The sequence below is a fragment of the Hyla sarda genome, chromosome 5 (genome assembly GCF_029499605.1).
Source record: "Hyla sarda isolate aHylSar1 chromosome 5, aHylSar1.hap1, whole genome shotgun sequence".
NCBI classification, from domain to species: domain Eukaryota; kingdom Metazoa; phylum Chordata; class Amphibia; order Anura; family Hylidae; genus Hyla; species Hyla sarda.
In genome coordinates, this window is record NC_079193.1 from 166,909,135 (window position 1) to 166,926,832 (window position 17,698).

At 41.5% G+C, this 17,698-nt stretch overlaps 1 protein-coding gene across 2 annotated transcripts in view; it reads left to right on the forward strand.

The window, feature by feature from the left end:
• The window catches only part of CPNE4 (copine 4), a 437,398-nt gene that overhangs the window by 395,100 nt on the left and 24,600 nt on the right, over nucleotides 1-17,698 (forward strand). For both annotated transcript variants that reach the window (XM_056520653.1, XM_056520655.1), the window contains 3 exons: nucleotides 5,535-5,586; nucleotides 11,126-11,259; nucleotides 12,683-12,919. In XM_056520653.1, the coding sequence (XP_056376628.1) occupies nucleotides 5,535-5,586; nucleotides 11,126-11,259; nucleotides 12,683-12,919 (423 nt within the window). The remainder of the gene's footprint in view (nucleotides 1-5,534; nucleotides 5,587-11,125; nucleotides 11,260-12,682; nucleotides 12,920-17,698) is intronic.

Here is a 17,698-nt window from a genome sequence, read left to right on the forward strand (position 1 = left end):
CTGCTGGACTGACTTGAGGCCTCCTATGGACTGCAGACACACCCCTAGGACTTGACTGCACTGGACCTCAGCAAAGACTAAGAGAGAGCAGAGGCTCCACCCAGGGATTATATGGGGGAAACTCTGAGGGGTCCCATAGGTCACCCTAAGGTCACATGGTCACTGATACCTCACTAGGTTACACTCACATGACAACTGGTAATCTCATGTTAACAAGCTTTAACACCTTTTATAAACATTATACAATATAATACAGGTAATAGATATATAAACAAGGGGTCATGTGTAGAAGGGGCCCAGGGGTCACTGTAGGGAGGCTGCCGGACAGGGCAGCAGGGGTACGGGGTACAACTCCCGTACTGGGCCACCTCAAAGTCACTTTAATTCTGTAATGTGTAGTATGATAAAAGTATTGGTTTAAAGGTTTGTTAAATTTGCTTTACTTTAATGCCCCCTGGACATATAGAGTTTTTATGATCCCTTTTGATACCTAGAATGAAGGAGCTATCTCCTTAGCATTGTTCTCTACTTGTGTGACAGTGCTGTGCCAATCATGTGTAAATCACTGTTGGCACATCCAGTCAATATGCCATAAATATCTATGGGAAAAACTATGGAAAAATTCCTTATAGGGAACCTGTCAGGTCCATGTGGCCTCACACCAGCTTCACTATGCACTTAGACTGTCACACTGTCCAGATAGGAGCAAGCATGGTGAGCATGACTGTGAATAAAGGGAATTTCATGGTCTTTGTGGCATAGCAGAGAACTGAGGAGAGCAGCTTTATAGAATGCTGTTCTCCTGACCTATCAGGTCCCAGAGACATTGTCCAAGGCCCCAGGGACCTGACGGGTTGCCTTCCCAGAGGAAACATGGGGACTGACAACCAATCACAGCTCATTTCTCATTTTACCAGAGCTCAGCCAGATTTAAAAGCTGCATTGTGATTGGTTGTTATGGCAAATCAGACAGTTTTATTTTCCAACAGATGAAACAATCTGAGCCACTGTTTTATGATACATCAACAGTTGTAGGTGAACAGAAACCAGCAACAAAGTGCATAATACTAAAGGAAGTGATAGATGTAGTGCACGTCTATATACATTGGCAACGTTAGAATACTTTATAGATAATAGGAGGAAATTATATGGTTACAGTGCTCTCTAGTGCCAATGTCCTCTGTATTAAGTCAGTTCTCTCTAGTGCCTGTGTCCTCTGTATTAAGTCAGTTCTCTCTAGTGCCAATGTCCTCTGTATTAAGTCAGTTCTCTCTAGTGCCAGTGTCCTCTGTATTAAGTCAGTTCTCTCTAGTGCCAGTATCCTCTGTATTTAGTCAATACTCTCTAGTGCCAGTATCCTCTGTATTTAGTCAATACTCTCTAGTGCCAGTGTCCTCTGTATTTAACCAGTGCTCTCTAGTGCCAGTGTCCTCTGTATTAAGTCAGTTCTCTCTAGTGCCGGTATCCTCTGTATTTAGTCAATACTCTCTAGTGCCAGTGTCCTCTGTATTTAACCAGTGCTCTCTAGTGCCAGTGTCCTCTGTATTAAGTCAGTTCTCTCTAGTGCCAGTGTCCTCTGTATTAAGTCAGTTCTTTCTAGTGCCAGTGTCCTCTGTATTAAGTCAGTTCTCTCTAGTGCCAGTGTCCTCTGTATTAAGTCAGTTCTCTCTAGTGCCGGTATCCTCTGTATTTAGTCAATACTCTCTAGTGCCAGTGTCCTCTGTATTTAACCAGTGCTCTCTAGTGCCAGTGTCCTCTGTATTAAGTCAGTTCTCTCTAGTGCCAGTGTCCTCTGTATTAAGTCAGTTCTCTCTAGTGCCAGTGTCCTCTGTATTAAGTCAGTTCTCTCTAGTGCCAGTGTCCTCTGTATTAAGTCAGTTCTCTCTAGTGCCAGTATCCTCTGTATTAAGTCAGTTCTCTCTAGTGCCGGTATCCTCTGTATTTAGTCAATACTCTCTAGTGCCAGTGTCCTCTGTATTTAACCAGTGCTCTCTAGTGCCAGTGTCCTCTGTATTAAGTCAGTTCTCTCTAGTGCCGGTATCCTCTGTATTTAGTCAATACTCTCTAGTGCCAGTGTCCTCTGTATTTAACCAGTGCTCTCTAGTGCCAGTGTCCTCTGTATTAAGTCAGTGCTCTCTAGTGCCAGTGTCCTCTGTATTAAGTCAGTTCTCTCTAGTGCCAGTGTCCTCTGTATTTAGTTAGTGCTCTCTAGTGCCAGTGTCCTCTGTATTAAGTCAGTTCTCTCTAGTGCCAGTGTCCTCTGTATTTAGTCGTATTTAGTCAGTGCTCTCTAGTGCTAGTGTCCTCTGTATTTAGTCAGTGCTCTCTAGTGCCAGTGTCCTCTGTATTAAGTCAGTTCTCTCTAGTGCCAGTGTCCTCTGTATTTAGTTAGTGCTCTCTAGTGCCAGTGTCCTCTGTATTAAGTCAGTTCTCTCTAGTGCCAGTGTCCTCTGTATTTAGTCATATTTAGTCAGTGATCTCTAGTGCCAGTGTCCTCTGTATTTAGTCAGTGCTCTCTAGTGCTATTGTCCTCTGTATTTAGTCGTATTTAGTCAGTGCTCTCTAGTGCTAGTGTCCTCTGTATTTAGTCAGTTCTCTCTAGTGCCAGTGTCCTCTGTATTTAGTCAGTTCTCTCTAGTGCCAGTGTCCTCTGTATTTAGTCAGTTCTCTCTAGTGCCAGTGTCCTCTGTATTTAGTCAGTTCTCTCTAGTGCTAGTGTCCTGTGTATTTAGTCAGTTCTCTCTAGTGCCAGTGTCCTCTGTATTTAGTCAGTTCTCTCTAGTGCCAGTGTCCTCTGTATTAAGTCAGTTCTCTCTAGTGCCAGTGTCCTCTGTATTAAGTCAGTTCTCTCTAGTGCCAGTATCCTCTGTATTAAGTCAGTTCTCTCTAGTGCCGGTATCCTCTGTATTTAGTCAATACTCTCTAGTGCCAGTGTCCTCTGTATTTAACCAGTGCTCTCTAGTGCCAGTGTCCTCTGTATTAAGTCAGTTCTCTCTAGTGCCGGTATCCTCTGTATTTAGTCAATACTCTCTAGTGCCAGTGTCCTCTGTATTTAACCAGTGCTCTCTAGTGCCAGTGTCCTCTGTATTAAGTCAGTGCTCTCTAGTGCCAGTGTCCTCTGTATTAAGTCAGTTCTCTCTAGTGCCAGTGTCCTCTGTATTTAGTTAGTGCTCTCTAGTGCCAGTGTCCTCTGTATTAAGTCAGTTCTCTCTAGTGCCAGTGTCCTCTGTATTTAGTCGTATTTAGTCAGTGCTCTCTAGTGCTAGTGTCCTCTGTATTTAGTCAGTGCTCTCTAGTGCCAGTGTCCTCTGTATTAAGTCAGTTCTCTCTAGTGCCAGTGTCCTCTGTATTTAGTTAGTGCTCTCTAGTGCCAGTGTCCTCTGTATTAAGTCAGTTCTCTCTAGTGCCAGTGTCCTCTGTATTTAGTCATATTTAGTCAGTGATCTCTAGTGCCAGTGTCCTCTGTATTTAGTCAGTGCTCTCTAGTGCTATTGTCCTCTGTATTTAGTCGTATTTAGTCAGTGCTCTCTAGTGCTAGTGTCCTCTGTATTTAGTCAGTTCTCTCTAGTGCCAGTGTCCTCTGTATTTAGTCAGTTCTCTCTAGTGCCAGTGTCCTCTGTATTTAGTCAGTTCTCTCTAGTGCCAGTGTCCTCTGTATTTAGTCAGTTCTCTCTAGTGCTAGTGTCCTGTGTATTTAGTCAGTTCTCTCTAGTGCCAGTGTCCTCTGTATTTAGTCAGTTCTCTCTAGTGCTAGTGTCCTCTGTATTTAGTCAGTGCTCTCTAGTGCCAGTGTCCTCTGTATTTAGTCAGTTCTCTCTAGTGCCAGTGTCCTCTGTATTTAGTTAGTGCTCTCTAGTGCCAGTATCCTCTGTATTTAGCCAGTGCTCTCTAGTGCCAGTGTCCTCTGTATTTAGCCAGTGCTCTCTAGAGCCAGTGTCCTCTGTATTTAGTCAGTTCTCTAGTGCCAGTGTCCTCTGTATTTAGCCAGTGCTCTCTAGTACCAGTGTCCTCTGTATTTAGTCAGTTCTCTAGTGCCAGTGTCCTCTGTATTTAGTTAGTTCTCTCTAGTGCCAGTGTCCTCTTTATATAGTTAGTGCTCTCTAATGCCAGTGTTTTCTCTATTTAGTTAGTGCTCTCTAGTGCCAGTATCCTCTGTATTTAGTAAGTGCTCTCTAGTTCAAGTGTCCTCTGTATTTAGTCAGTGCTCTCTAGTTCAAGTGTCCTCTGTATTTAGTCAGTGCTCTCTAGAGCCAGTGTCCTCTGTATTTAGTCAGTTCTCTAGTGCCAGTGTCCTCTGTATTTTGTCAGTTCTCTCTAGTGCCAGTGTCCTCTGTATTTAACCAGTGTTCTCTAGTGCCAGTGTCCTCTGTATTTAACCATGCTCTCTAGTGCCAGTGTCTGTTATGTTCATCATGTTAATGCACTGTATTATATTTTCTATATGCACTATATAATATGTTGTCTGTGTACTATGCCTTTAAGAGCAAAAGAAGCAGTGTCTTCCCAATGGGAACCCCTTTGCCGAAATAGTGCCTTTAGACCACCACATGAGGCGGCAGGCGACATGCCCCCTCAATACATTTCTATGGCAGAGCGTAGATTCTATGGCAGAGCGTAGACTGATGAATGCAGTGCTCCTTCTCTCCCATAGAGATGTATTGAGGGGGCATGTTGGCTGCTGTGTCATGCAGTGGTCGGACATGACCTTTGGCCGCTGACTGCTGGGGCTCCATGCGGGAGATCGTGGGGGGCCCCAGCGACGGAGCCCCCCCATCTGAAACGTTTTTCCCTATCCTTAGGATAGGAGATAAGTTTTCTTATCCCGGAGTACTCCCTTAACCAGTGCTCTTTAGTGCCAGTGTCCTCTGTATTTAGCCAGTGTTTTCTAGTGCCAGTGTCCTTTTTATTTAGTCAATGCTCTCTATTGCAAGTTTCTTCTGTATTTAGTCTTTGCTTTCTAGTGCCAGTGTCCTTTGTATTTAGTAAATGCTCTCTATTGCCAGTATCCTCTATATTTCACAGCTGGCAAAAGAAACCAAAGTACATGCTGTCTGCATTGGTATCCTCTGGGTAAATGTGGTCACAGGGGAACCATGTTTTTCATGTCCCTTCACACAAAGTTTTATATAGTGCAAACAACAAAACACATCAGAGACCACCACGGCATCTGTAATTATCATCTGTCTGTAATTTGTATCCAAGTGATTCATCATCAATCTATTGTAAGTTAAGACACAAGCGCTAACATCATCACACACTAACCGATACATTATATGAATATATTTTGCCATTATCTTTCATAAAGTAATGCTTCTCTATACAGATCGTACAGATCGATTTAGATACAGTATTTGTTCCAGTGTTTGTTTTTTTTGTATTGTCCTTTATAATTGATGCATGTTCTTTTTATCTTTTAGTCACCGTTTATCTATTACAATTACACATTGAATTTTTAGGCTTGTATTTGACAGTACTGAGTTAACATCTATAATGCTAGAAAGGTTTAAATACATATTCTTTTTCTTTATGTTAAGGTTTCCCATGATTTTGCAATAAATTTTAACGAAGACAACCCAGAATGTGCAGGTAATGTTGAATTATAATGTTTGTTGTTTAATGTATGCATTCATATTACGTTTTTGCAATACGGTTGCCGTATACTGTTTTCTATTTGAAAACTCTATACAACCATATTGCAAACCGTATTCATTGTCCATACATACAAAAATGTACACAGCTAGATGTATCCGGTTGTGTACGTTTTTGTACTGGTATGGTTTTTGCTGCACTTACTAAGAGGCTGTGAGCAGCAGTGGCTTCCAGCAATGACGTCACTTGTCACTTGTCTCAGTAAGTGCAGCGCAGAGGACGTCAGGAGAATGTAAAACCCGATGAGCCAGCTTTGCTAGGGCTGCAGCGGGAGCCCGGGCCCCTTACTGGGATATCGGCTGTGCCCCCTGACGGCGGCCCTATGAACTAGGTAGGGGCAGCGCTTAATGTGTCCCTGTCGTCAACAAAAACTTTTTATATCATGTAGATAATACCATTATATATATATTTGTAATATACATTGGTAAAAAAAAATTGTATATTTTTGTCCTTGCAGCTATTGCATGTGTGTCTCTATGAGGAGTCCAAATACAGGAAATGAGGGTGGACAAGCAGGGCTCTGTGCACTAAGAAAAAGCAGGACAGTGTGCACTGAGGCTCTATAATGTGCTCCTGGCTCATACATCAGGCTGATTGACAAACCAGGAGCCTGCACAGACCCCTGCTTGTCCTACCCTCACTTTTTTTTGGACTCTTCATAGAGACACCAGACAATAGCTGCAAGGACAGCATTTTTTCACCCAAAAATGTGCACAATTTTTAACAAATGTATATTATAAATATACATTTAATGGTATTATCTACATATTCCAAAAAGTTTTTGTTGAAGGCAGGTACACTTTAAGCCTGGCTGACCCTTATTGGGAGTGTTTTGTCCCTTAATGGGTGTATTTTGTCCCCTTTTGGAAGTGTTTTGTCCCCTATTGGGAGTGTTTTGTCCCCCTATTGAGTGTGCACGCATCTGCTATTGGGAATGTCCCTTATTCGAAGGGTGCAAATACATTAAGTCTTATGGGACTCTTCAGGTGAATAAAAAACTTTCTGCTATTGAGAGGTGTCCCCTATTGGGAGGTATCCACTAAGGGAGATGTTACTGTATATATATATATACAGTATACACATAGGCAAGTCTCTGTTGACCACTAGTTTTTGCTTTCCATTAAAGTTATATACCAGGAGTGTTTCCTGACATATCTACTATGCCACCATATATTCAAACAGTGACATATGTCATCCATAGGATACCAATATAAAAAAAACATACACTGTATGCCTCTGTATAGAAAACAGCACCAGATTATGCTTTCCCATACAATCTTTTGGCATGTCAGGTAAATAGTGCTCTAGAAGTCTATTTAGCATACTGTAAAACCGAGATTTGAACATAAAACCACATACCTTACATTGTATCACAGCAAAGTCTGCTAACAAAATCACATATGTCTCTTGTATAAACACCTCTGCTATATCTTTACACAGCCAGCACCTTTTCTTATTATATACCAGAGGTAAAATATTTTTGCACATCATTCATGATATCGAGATAGTAGGCACAGCTGCACTGATATAAAAGAAAAGATACATGTTTATTTTATATTACCAACAGCAGCTGATTCAACATCGCCAGGCCCATCTGTTGCACAGCCGCAAGTAATTTTGTAAATAATGTGCCTTATGTATGAGAAAAAAGTAACAGTACAGTACAGTAGATGGATGCAAGAACATATCCATCCTAACCTCTATGTTATTCATTTTATTGTAACTACCCCAGAGCATCCTGATGCTTTCATTAAAATGCTAAGAAGGCTTCCTTGGTGACGCCAAAGTTTTGGTGTGACCACGGGGTGTGAAGGGTGTAGGTTGATGGGGCAGATGGTATAGCCCAGGGGCAAGGTGTTATTAACCCCTAATGTTTGTAACACCAGAGTTGTTTTTCCGGTAATTACTCGAACGGTAGTACCGCTATCCCAAGGTTAGACAGGGCAATAATAGTCCAAGATCAGGTAAGGGTTAACGGTAACTTTACTGAGATTAGACAGTTGTCTTTACAGCTAGGCCAGAATCCCAGACAGTTGACCAGTAACACGGAAAGGGCCTTGCAGCTTGCTGGGACTTGCAGTACTTATGGGTCAGACTTCAATGCAGCCACTCTGACTATAATTTTATTTGACTAGTGACCTGACTTTGGTAGAGACAGCAGACATAGATGAGTTGACTTACTGACAATGTGGCTGGTGTGCAGGCATTGGGGCCTCCAGGTGTAATGGACACAAGATCTGTAAGTCTGTGCTTTGCTGTTCCTCAGCAGGAGTGTGGTGTAAGAGAGAGATTGTAATGGCTGCCCCTCTTATAAAGGGGGCTGAGCCAGAAGCCCATAGATCAAGCTGCAGGTCACCTGGTTAGCTGGTGCTCTCTGGGTAACATAACATGTGATAACATAACATGTGATATCTCCAAAGGTCCTTAAAGGTCCTTTATACTTTATATACCTAACACATAACATTATGCACCATATTTACAACACTATACATAACATTAGACTTAATACTATAGGGGAGACGCTGCAGGAGAGCCCCTAGGACAATTAGGGACTCAACCTGACAGGGCCTAAGTATTGTACAGGAGTATATCCTGTACTGGGACATTACACTTCTGTATTCCAACAAGCGTTTGCCAACCGCAATTTATCTATTAAATGTTAAAGGAGTATTCCAGAATTTTTTTCTTCAGCCTTTGAGCCAATGATGCCAAGTTATAATACTGTGTAATATGCTTCTATTTCCTCTGTGCGTCGCTTTGTCCTGCTTTCATGGGATCCATACTGCAGTACTGTAGTGCAAGTCTTTTTATTTTATTGTGTCTCTGACCTTTCCTAGCATTCCATGCAGCCAGGGACAATATGTTATAAGTCACATGATTTCCAAGGGGTGTGGCTGCATAGCAGTGGGTGGATGGATAGCATTACTTCAGTAAATCCCTTTCACCATACTATCCACCCACCCACTGCAGCATAGCCACGCTCCCCTGGAGACCATGTGACTGATGACTTATTGTCACTTAGTAGAAAACCACCTGGCACTGCTCTAGGATGGCCGAATGAGTCCTTAATACAGTCAGTAGGCTAAGCGCTTGTTCACATCAGCTGGTGTATTGGTGGTGCTCACGCTAATGAAGGTAGAAAAAAACTATATATCCAAGAATGAAAGAAAAGTAAGACGCGGATCACTCACCACAATTCTAATGCTGTGTAATTTATTCAAAAGCGTAGATGGTGGCCATACAGGGATGGATGGAAAAGACAGGGCAGTAGGGGTTGCGGAGCCCTGTCCGGAGCGATGGCACAGTTTCACACCCTCTGGGCGTTTCCTCAGGCCCAGAATTGAACGGTCAATTCCGGGCCTGAGGAAACACCACCGTCGCTCCGGACAGGGCTCCACAACACCTACTGCCCTGCCTTTTCCATCCGTCCATGTATGGCCACCGTCTACGCTTTTGAATAAAGTGCACAGCATTGGAATTGTGGTGAGTGATCCGTGTCTTACTTTTCTATCTTCTTTGATGACATATTGTCTCTGGCCACATGGAATGCTGGGAAAGGTCAGATACAACAGTAAAATAAAAAGACTTGCACTACAACACTTGGTTGTGTGTCCTGTGCATGAAAACGGGACAAAACGTCACACGAAGGTAATAGAATTATATTGCACAGTATTATAATGGTGTATCATGGGTAGAGATGGGCGAATTTTCCGAAAAAATTTGGTTTGATCCCAATATATTCGCAGCGAATCGCTGTTAAAAACTGCTATTTCCGGGCTACAAAGAGCCTTAATAGGGGTGTAGAACATTTTGCCTTGCAGTAACATGCATAGGGAGTATGCTGGGGTACTGAAATAATACTGTTATTCAGTATGACATGCAGATTACAGATGTTACTGTTAGAATCACTGCCACAGAGCGGCACAATGGTTGCTTGCACTCTTTTAATGGGGAGTGCTTCATGTGATTATCTCAATTGGCAGACTATGAAACAACTTCTAAACTCTCCCTGCCTGCCACCTGCAGTGATGCAGGCTTGAGGTCAATGGATTTCCCCTGTGCTGATCTGTATTGTCAGTAACGCTGATAAGTGACCACACAGTGTCTGTTCTTTATCTAGCCAGAACGAATGCGGGCTTGAGGATGGATTTGCCGCTGTAAAAATCTGTATTATCAGTAAAGGTGATTAGTGCGCACACACACAGAGTCTCTGCTCTCTCAACAAAACGTCTGGGAAAGAAATGCCCATCTTCAGCAATGGCTGACGAATATATAGGGCTGGGACATCACAGGGTGGGCTGGCTGCTGATAGGCTGTGTGCCGCTGTGATTCAGGGTGATCCCGCCTACCTGCTTTTCCAGACTTCCTTGCCCCATGTCCTCACATGTGCAGCCACCATTTTAGCTCTCCCACCCACACAAAATGTAGTGAATGAAGATATTTGTTACTACGAAGCGCAATGAAATTCGGATTCGTTCAGAATCAAATTTTTCATGAAATTCGTAACAAATTCGACTTCGTCAGCTTCGATTCGCCCATCTCCAATCATGAGCTCAAAGGCTAAATAAAAACAATCCTGAAGTATCCCTTTAAGAATCATTACCACTCTGTACGCCTTCTCTCTCTGTCCATCAGGATGCATTTCTGAAACAAAGCACCACAATAGTAAAAGATCCATCCATATGAAATGCTGTGCATTGCTTTGCCATTACAAAAACTTTTCTTACTCAATGAGCCTGTAGCTTTGCTGATCCAACTGATCATGGTCTATGAAAAGAATGGCAAAACTACAAAAAGGATTTGCACTCTACACAAGCAAAGCAGAATGCTGCATAACATTACAGATTGATATGCAAATGAAGACATGGGGAAAGTTGTTATATCAGTTGTACCATTTTATTGCTTTTGGTACCCATGTAGGAGATCAAAACTCGAAAACTGAATATTAAAGTATTAGAAATGACAAAAACAACATACAGGACAGCAATTCTGCTTCCAGCTATTTAAAAGAATATATTGTATTGCAAACGTTTTTTAAATGTACATCTATGATATGATTTTAACAGTTTGGAATTTATATGGCCAGTTCCAACAATAAACTGGCAGCACACCTGTATAATTTATGAGAGATTTGTATTTTATCTATACTTCATGCAATACAATCCTGTTATTTCCATGCAAAACAGTGAGTTAAAAGCCCCGGTACACAGCTGGGCTGCCATCCTAACAGTTAATTGGTATTTTATAGATCCCAGAGCCGCTGTGTCTGTGATGTCTGGAAGCATTGTTTAGTTGTGTAGTAACCATGCCTTGTGGTACCCTCCCTCCCAGCAGTCATGCCTATAATTCACAAATTTAGAGGAATCAACTCTTTTTTTCCTTTCATATATACCATAGCACTTTACGGAATAAGTTGTGGGGTTCACAATCTATTTTCCCTATGTCAAAAGCAAATGCTTTCTTTTGGCCTTTGTAGGTATACAAGGAGTGGTAGAAGCCTATCAGAACTGCCTGCCCAAGTTACAACTATATGGACCAACCAACATTGCTCCGATTATTCAGAAAGTGGCAAAGTCGGCTTCAGAGGAGTCCCACACAATGGATTCTACGGTAAGGCACAGAAATGCTAATATAAAAGCAAGAGATTTATCAATCTAATACAGAGGAAAGCTTGAGCCAGTGCCCCATACAACAGGCCAACAACTGCTCCTTTATTTTATGTAACTAGTTTTGATAAAGTTCCCTCATAATATGTATCATTACTAAACCATCATTCTTCCAACAGGTAACAATTATCAAAGGATATGCCATATATGTTTCACATAGAAAGAACCTTTTATTAATGTAGGGTGGTGTTAAAACTGGATGTAAAACTTGTGCACAGGAAAGATGGAGCAGTTCCCTGATAGCAGCCAAATGTGTCTGGTTAACATGGTACCACACTATTTTATGCTGTTTATCATGCTAACTGGAGAAGAGAAGTGTTACATTAAACCTCTGCCTGTATAACCTCTGAAATGTTGCACATTTTGTATATAATAGATAATATAATATATAATAGATGTGCCTTTAGATTCTTTATGGTTTTACAAAACTGATGTCAGTCTTAGGGTGCATGCACACCACAATTTGGGGATTTGGCAGATGGATCTGGCTGCCGTATGCTCAAATCACGGTGTGAATGAACCATTAGCAATGTTGCAACTCATTGCTGGAATGGGATGGTTACATGCTATCAAGCTGCAGCTTAATTGTACTAATAGAAAATGTCTGAGATTATATAGTTTCATTTACTGATATTAGCAGCTGTGATTGTCTCATATTTAGAGGCGTAACTTGTATATTTTGGGCCCTGATGCAAAATATGCAACAGATCCCCATGTGCCCTATAAAAATAGTATATTAGGAGGCAGATGTGCTTTGGAGCCCCCTTAAGCATCAGGGCCTGGTGCGACTGCTACTTCTGCACCCCCTATAGCTATGTCCCTGTTCATATTCAAGTATGGTACATTGAATTTAGTCTGCTCAAGTCATGGGTGCACCTGATTTTATTATTTCCTGAGTCATGGGTGCTCCTGATTTTATTATTTCCTGAGTCATGGGTGCTCCTGATTTTATTATTTCAGGATCACAATGTCAGATGTGTCTAGATTCCCCTTTTCATATGTCCTATTAAATCATATGGACATTATAGAGGAAGGTGGGATGTTCTTGACTCCTCCCATTAGGCTAAAGCAGACAACCTAAACATAGAGCAACTCCCAGGATGGCAAAGTCAAAATGTCATTACATGGTTATCCTTTCATTTAAAAGAGGCCTTCAAGGGAAAGGTATTTGATGGCCTATCCACAAGATGGCCCATAAATAGCTGATTGGTTGGGTGCTGGCACAGCATGTACAGTTTGCAGAACATTTTATGATGTTTTAATAGATAATGCTTCATATCTGAAGGATGTTTATTTTTTTGTCTTTATACCAAACATTTTTGTAATATGAAATATTTATCACTCGCTTTCTATTTATTCAATTGCAGCAATACTTCATCTTGCTCATCTTAACGGATGGGGTTATCACAGACATGGCTGACACCAGGGAAGCCATAGTTCACGCCTCTCATCTTCCCATGTCCGTCATCATTGTCGGTGTTGGAAATGCTGATTTTAGTGACATGCAGATGTTAGATGGAGATGATGGAATACTGAGGTCACCCAAGGGAGAGCCTGTTCTCCGGGACATTGTTCAGTTTGTGCCATTCAGGAATTTCAAACACGTATGTATTCCAGAATCTCATGACTCAAATGTGACAGATGGTGCAGCTCATATACATTTGCCAGCTTAAGAGATAGACATGTATTATTTGCTGGGATATTTATGTAATAAAAGTAAGTGAAATGTTTCACCTATTAACATTCTAAGTATTAACATAAGCACATTGGGGGATTTATCATAAGCGCAAATTTATGCGCAATCCATAGCCGTCTGTGCAAGCATGTGTTTATGTGTTTTCCCAGTTTCTTTACAAAATTCATCATGTGGCATTTGTCTCTTTATAGAGAGCACAAGAAAAAATGTAAAAAGTTCACAAACATTCATACATTCAGCCAACTGGTCATGGAGTACATTTGCTCAAGAATTATTTTAGTGCAAATTATAAAGTAAGCACACCAATCAGTGCATACGTAAATTATGTCCCCTGCAAGCACACAGCAAGAAAAATTACAAAGCCATCTCAGACATGAAATTCGATTTAAATACACAACACAAACGATTAAGCAAGCACACGCTTAGTAACATAGTAACATAGTTCATAAGGTTGAAAAAAGACCAGAGTCCATTAAGTTCAACTTATATCCCTAATGAGTCCCTACTGAGTTGATCCAGAGGAAGGCAAAAAAACCCTCATACTAGAGGTAAAAATTCCTTCCTGACTCCAATATGGCATCAGAATAAATCCCTGGATCAACGTTCTGTCCCTATAAATCTAGCATGCATAACCGGTGATGTTCTTATTCTCCAAAAATGCATCCAGACCCTTTTTGAACTCTTTTACAGAGTTCCCCATGACCACCTCCTCTGGCAGAGAGTTCCATAGTCTCACTGCTCTTACAGTAAAAAAAAAAAACATCTGTGCTGCTGTAGAAACCTTCTTTGCTCAAGTAGAGGGTGCCCCCTTGTTATAGATACAGTCCTGGGTATAAATGGATCATGGGAGAGATCTCTGTAAGGTCCCCTGATATATTTATACATAGTTATTAAGTCGCCCCTAAGCCTTCTTTTTTCTAAACTAAATAACCCTAATTCTGATAATCTTTCTGTGTACTGTAGTCCTCCCATTCCCTGTATTACCCTGGTTGCCCATCTTTGAACCCTCTGCAGCTCCACAATATCTTTCTTGTACACTGGTGCCAAGTACTGTACACAGTATTCTATGTGTGGTCTGACTAGTGATTTGTACAGTCATAGAATTATTTCCTTGTTGTGGGCATCTATGCCCCTATCGATGCATCCCATGATTTTATTTGCCTTGGCAGCAGCTGCCCGACACTGGTCACTACAGCTAAATTTACTGTTAAAAAAGACTCCTAAGTCCTTTTCCACATCAGTCGTCCCAAGTGTTCTCCCATTTAATACATAATCCCAGCCCGGATTATTCTTCCCCATGTGCATTACCTTACATTTATCAGTGTTGAACCTCATCTGCCACTTCTCAGCCCAAACCTCATACCTATCCAGATCCATTTGTAATAGTGCACTGTCCTCTATAGTGTTTACCGCTTTACAGAGTTTAGTATCATCTGCGAAGATTGCTACTTTACTATTCAGCCCCTCTACAAGGTAATTAATAAATATATTAAATAGTATAGGACCCAAGACTGACCCCTGTGTACCCCACTAGTAACAGTCATCCAATCAGAATAAGTACCATTAATAACCACCCTCTGTTTCCTATCACCTAGCCAGTTACTTACCCACTTACACACATTCTCCCCAGCCCAATCCTTCTCATTTTATGCACCAACCTTTTATGTGGCACCGTATCAAATGCTTTGGAAAAATCCAGATATAATACATCCAGTGATTCCCCCTGGTCCAGTCTGGAGTTCGCCTCGTCGTAAAAGCTGATCAGGTTAGTTTGACAGGACTGATCCCTCATAATCCATGCTGATATGGAGCCATACATTTATTTTTATCAAGATACTCCAAAATAGCATCTCTTTGAAAACCCTCAAACAATTTACATACAACAGAGGTTAAACTAACAGATCTATAATTCCGGGGATCACCTTTTGACCCCTTTTTAAATATTGGCACCACATTTGCTATGCGCCAGTCCAGGAACATTCCCTGTCACTATAGAGTCCTTGAATATAAAAAATAGGGTTCTGTTTATTACATTATTTGTTTATTTAGATTTTTTGTATGCGGCACTGTACTTCTTCCTGGGTTAGACAGGTGACCTCTACTGGGGAGTTTACCTTATCTCTCTGGTTTTCACCTGGCATTTCATTTTCCTTAGTGAATACAGTGGAGAAGAATTTGTTTAATATATTAACTTTTTCCTGATCCCCGTCTATAATTTCTTCCTCATGATTTTTTAAAGGGCCTATGCTTTCATTTTGTTATTTATATAGTTAAAGAACATTTTGGGGTTAGGTTTACTCTCTTTGGCAATGAGTCTTTCTGTCTCTATTTTTGCAGATTTTATGTGTTTTTTTTTACATAATTTACATTTTTCTCTATAGCTTTTTAATGCTTCTTCACTGCTGTCCTATTTTAGTAGTTTAAATGCTTAAAATGTTCTCATTTATTGCCCCCTTAACATTTTTATTCATCCACATTGGTTTTCTTTTATTCCTAACCCTTTTATTCCCATAAGATAAATACCTCTTACAGTAAGAATTTAAAATATTCTTAAAGGGGTATTCCAGGCCAACACTTTTTTTATATATCAACTGGTTCCGGAAAGTTAAACAGATTTTTAAATTACTTCAATTTAAAATCTTAATCCTTCCAATAGTTATTAGCTTCTGAAGTTGAGTTTTTGTTTTCTGTCTAACTGCTCTCTGATGACTCACGTCCCGGGAGCTGTGCAGTTCCTATGGGGATATTCTCCCATCATGCACAGCTCCCGGGACGTGACATCATCATTGAGCAGTTAGACAGAAAACTTCAGAAGCTAATAAGGATTAAGATTTTTTAATAGAAGTAATTTATAAATCTGTTAAACTTTCCGGAGCCAGTTGATATATATAAAAAAAGGTTTTGCCTGGAATTAAGGGTAGGGTCACACGTAACGGATCTGCAGCATATTTTACGCTGCAGATCCGCCGGTTACCTGACCCATTTTGTGCCTCCAGCTGTTGCCAACCCCGTTTCCCCACCTCGCAATCCCCCGCTACGAGCAGCCACACAGAGGGCCTGCAAGTCGATGAGTGCACTCTGACATCGCGGAGCATCTGCGACGTCTGAGTACACTGCACATTACTTTGTAATGACATGTACACTGCACATGGTCTCAACTCAGATGGCAACCGCTGGGGGCACAAAATGGATCAGGTCACCGGCGTATTTTCAGCGTAAAATATGCTTCGGATCCGTTACATATGACCCTACATGTCTTCCATTTAGTGTCAGTATTCTTGTTTTTGAGGACATTATCCCATTCTATATTGTTAAGGGCTTCTCTCAGTTGATCAAACTTTGCCTTCCTAAAGTTAAATTTTTTTTTTGTGGCCCCTCGCGAGGTTCCCTTATTGCAGAACAAGTTATAATGTATTATATTATAATCACTATTTCCTAGGTATCCTTCTATCTGCACATTAGTTACTCTGTCAGGTCTTTTGGTTAATATTAGTGTAAGTCTATTAGGGCGCCCCCTCTGGACCGGCCCTGCACTATTTGGGACAGATAATTGTCTTTAGCTTTAGTCAGAAACCTGTTTCCTTTATGAGTGTATGAGATTTATGAGATTATGAGAAACTCCCCCGTTATTATCACATCATTCTGATTTGCTTCCTTGTTTATTTGCCTTAGTAATAGATCTTCTGCCTCTTCCATTATGTTTGGTGACTTATAGCAAAACCCTATCAGAATTTTTTTAATCTCCATATATTTCTACCCATAATGACTTCACATTATCGTTTCCCTCACATATATCCTCCCGCAGTCCGGCCTTCAGACTGGACTTTACATAAAGACAAACTCCTCCCCCTTTCTGTTTTGTTTGATCCTTCCTGAATAGACTATAACCCTGTATGTTGACTGCCCAGTCACAGCTATCGTCCAACCAAGTCTCTGTTATACCCACTATGTCATAATCCTCCTCAGACATTATGAACTCCAGTTTGTCACTTTTATTGGTCCGACTTCTGGCATTAGTTAACATGCAATTCAGTGGTGTGTGTGTGTTTTTTTTCCTATGATGCCTATCCCTATTAATTGTTCTAACTCCTCCCTCCACTCCACCCCCAGGTACATTAATAAGGCCCCCCTCTCTATCTACACTATCTTTCCCCTCTATGTTGTAGGCTCCCTCCCCCCCCCCCAGTCCCTAGTTTAAACACTCCTCCACCATTCTAGCCATCTTCTCCCTAAGCACAGCTGCACCCTCCCCATTGAGGTGCAGCCCGTCCCTATGGTAGAGCCGGTATCCGACAGAGAAGTCAGCCCAGTTCTCCATGAACCCAAACCCCTCCTTCCTACACCATCTTCTGAGCCACATGTTTACCTCCCTGATCTCCCGCTGCCTCTGGTGTGGCTCGAGGTACAGGTAATATTTCAGAAAATATTACCTTGGAGGTCCTTGCCTTAAGCTTGTGGCCTAAGTCCCTGAAATCATTTTTAAGGACACTCCCCCTACCTCTTACTTTGTCATTGGTGCCAATCTGTACCATGACTGCTGGGTCCTCTCCAGCCCCACCCAGCAACCTGTCAACCCGATCCGCGATGTGCCAAACTCGAGCGCCAGGAAGACAACACACTGTTCAGCGATCCCGGTCTTTGTGACAGATTGCCCTGCCTGTCCCTGTAATAATAGAGTCCCCCACTA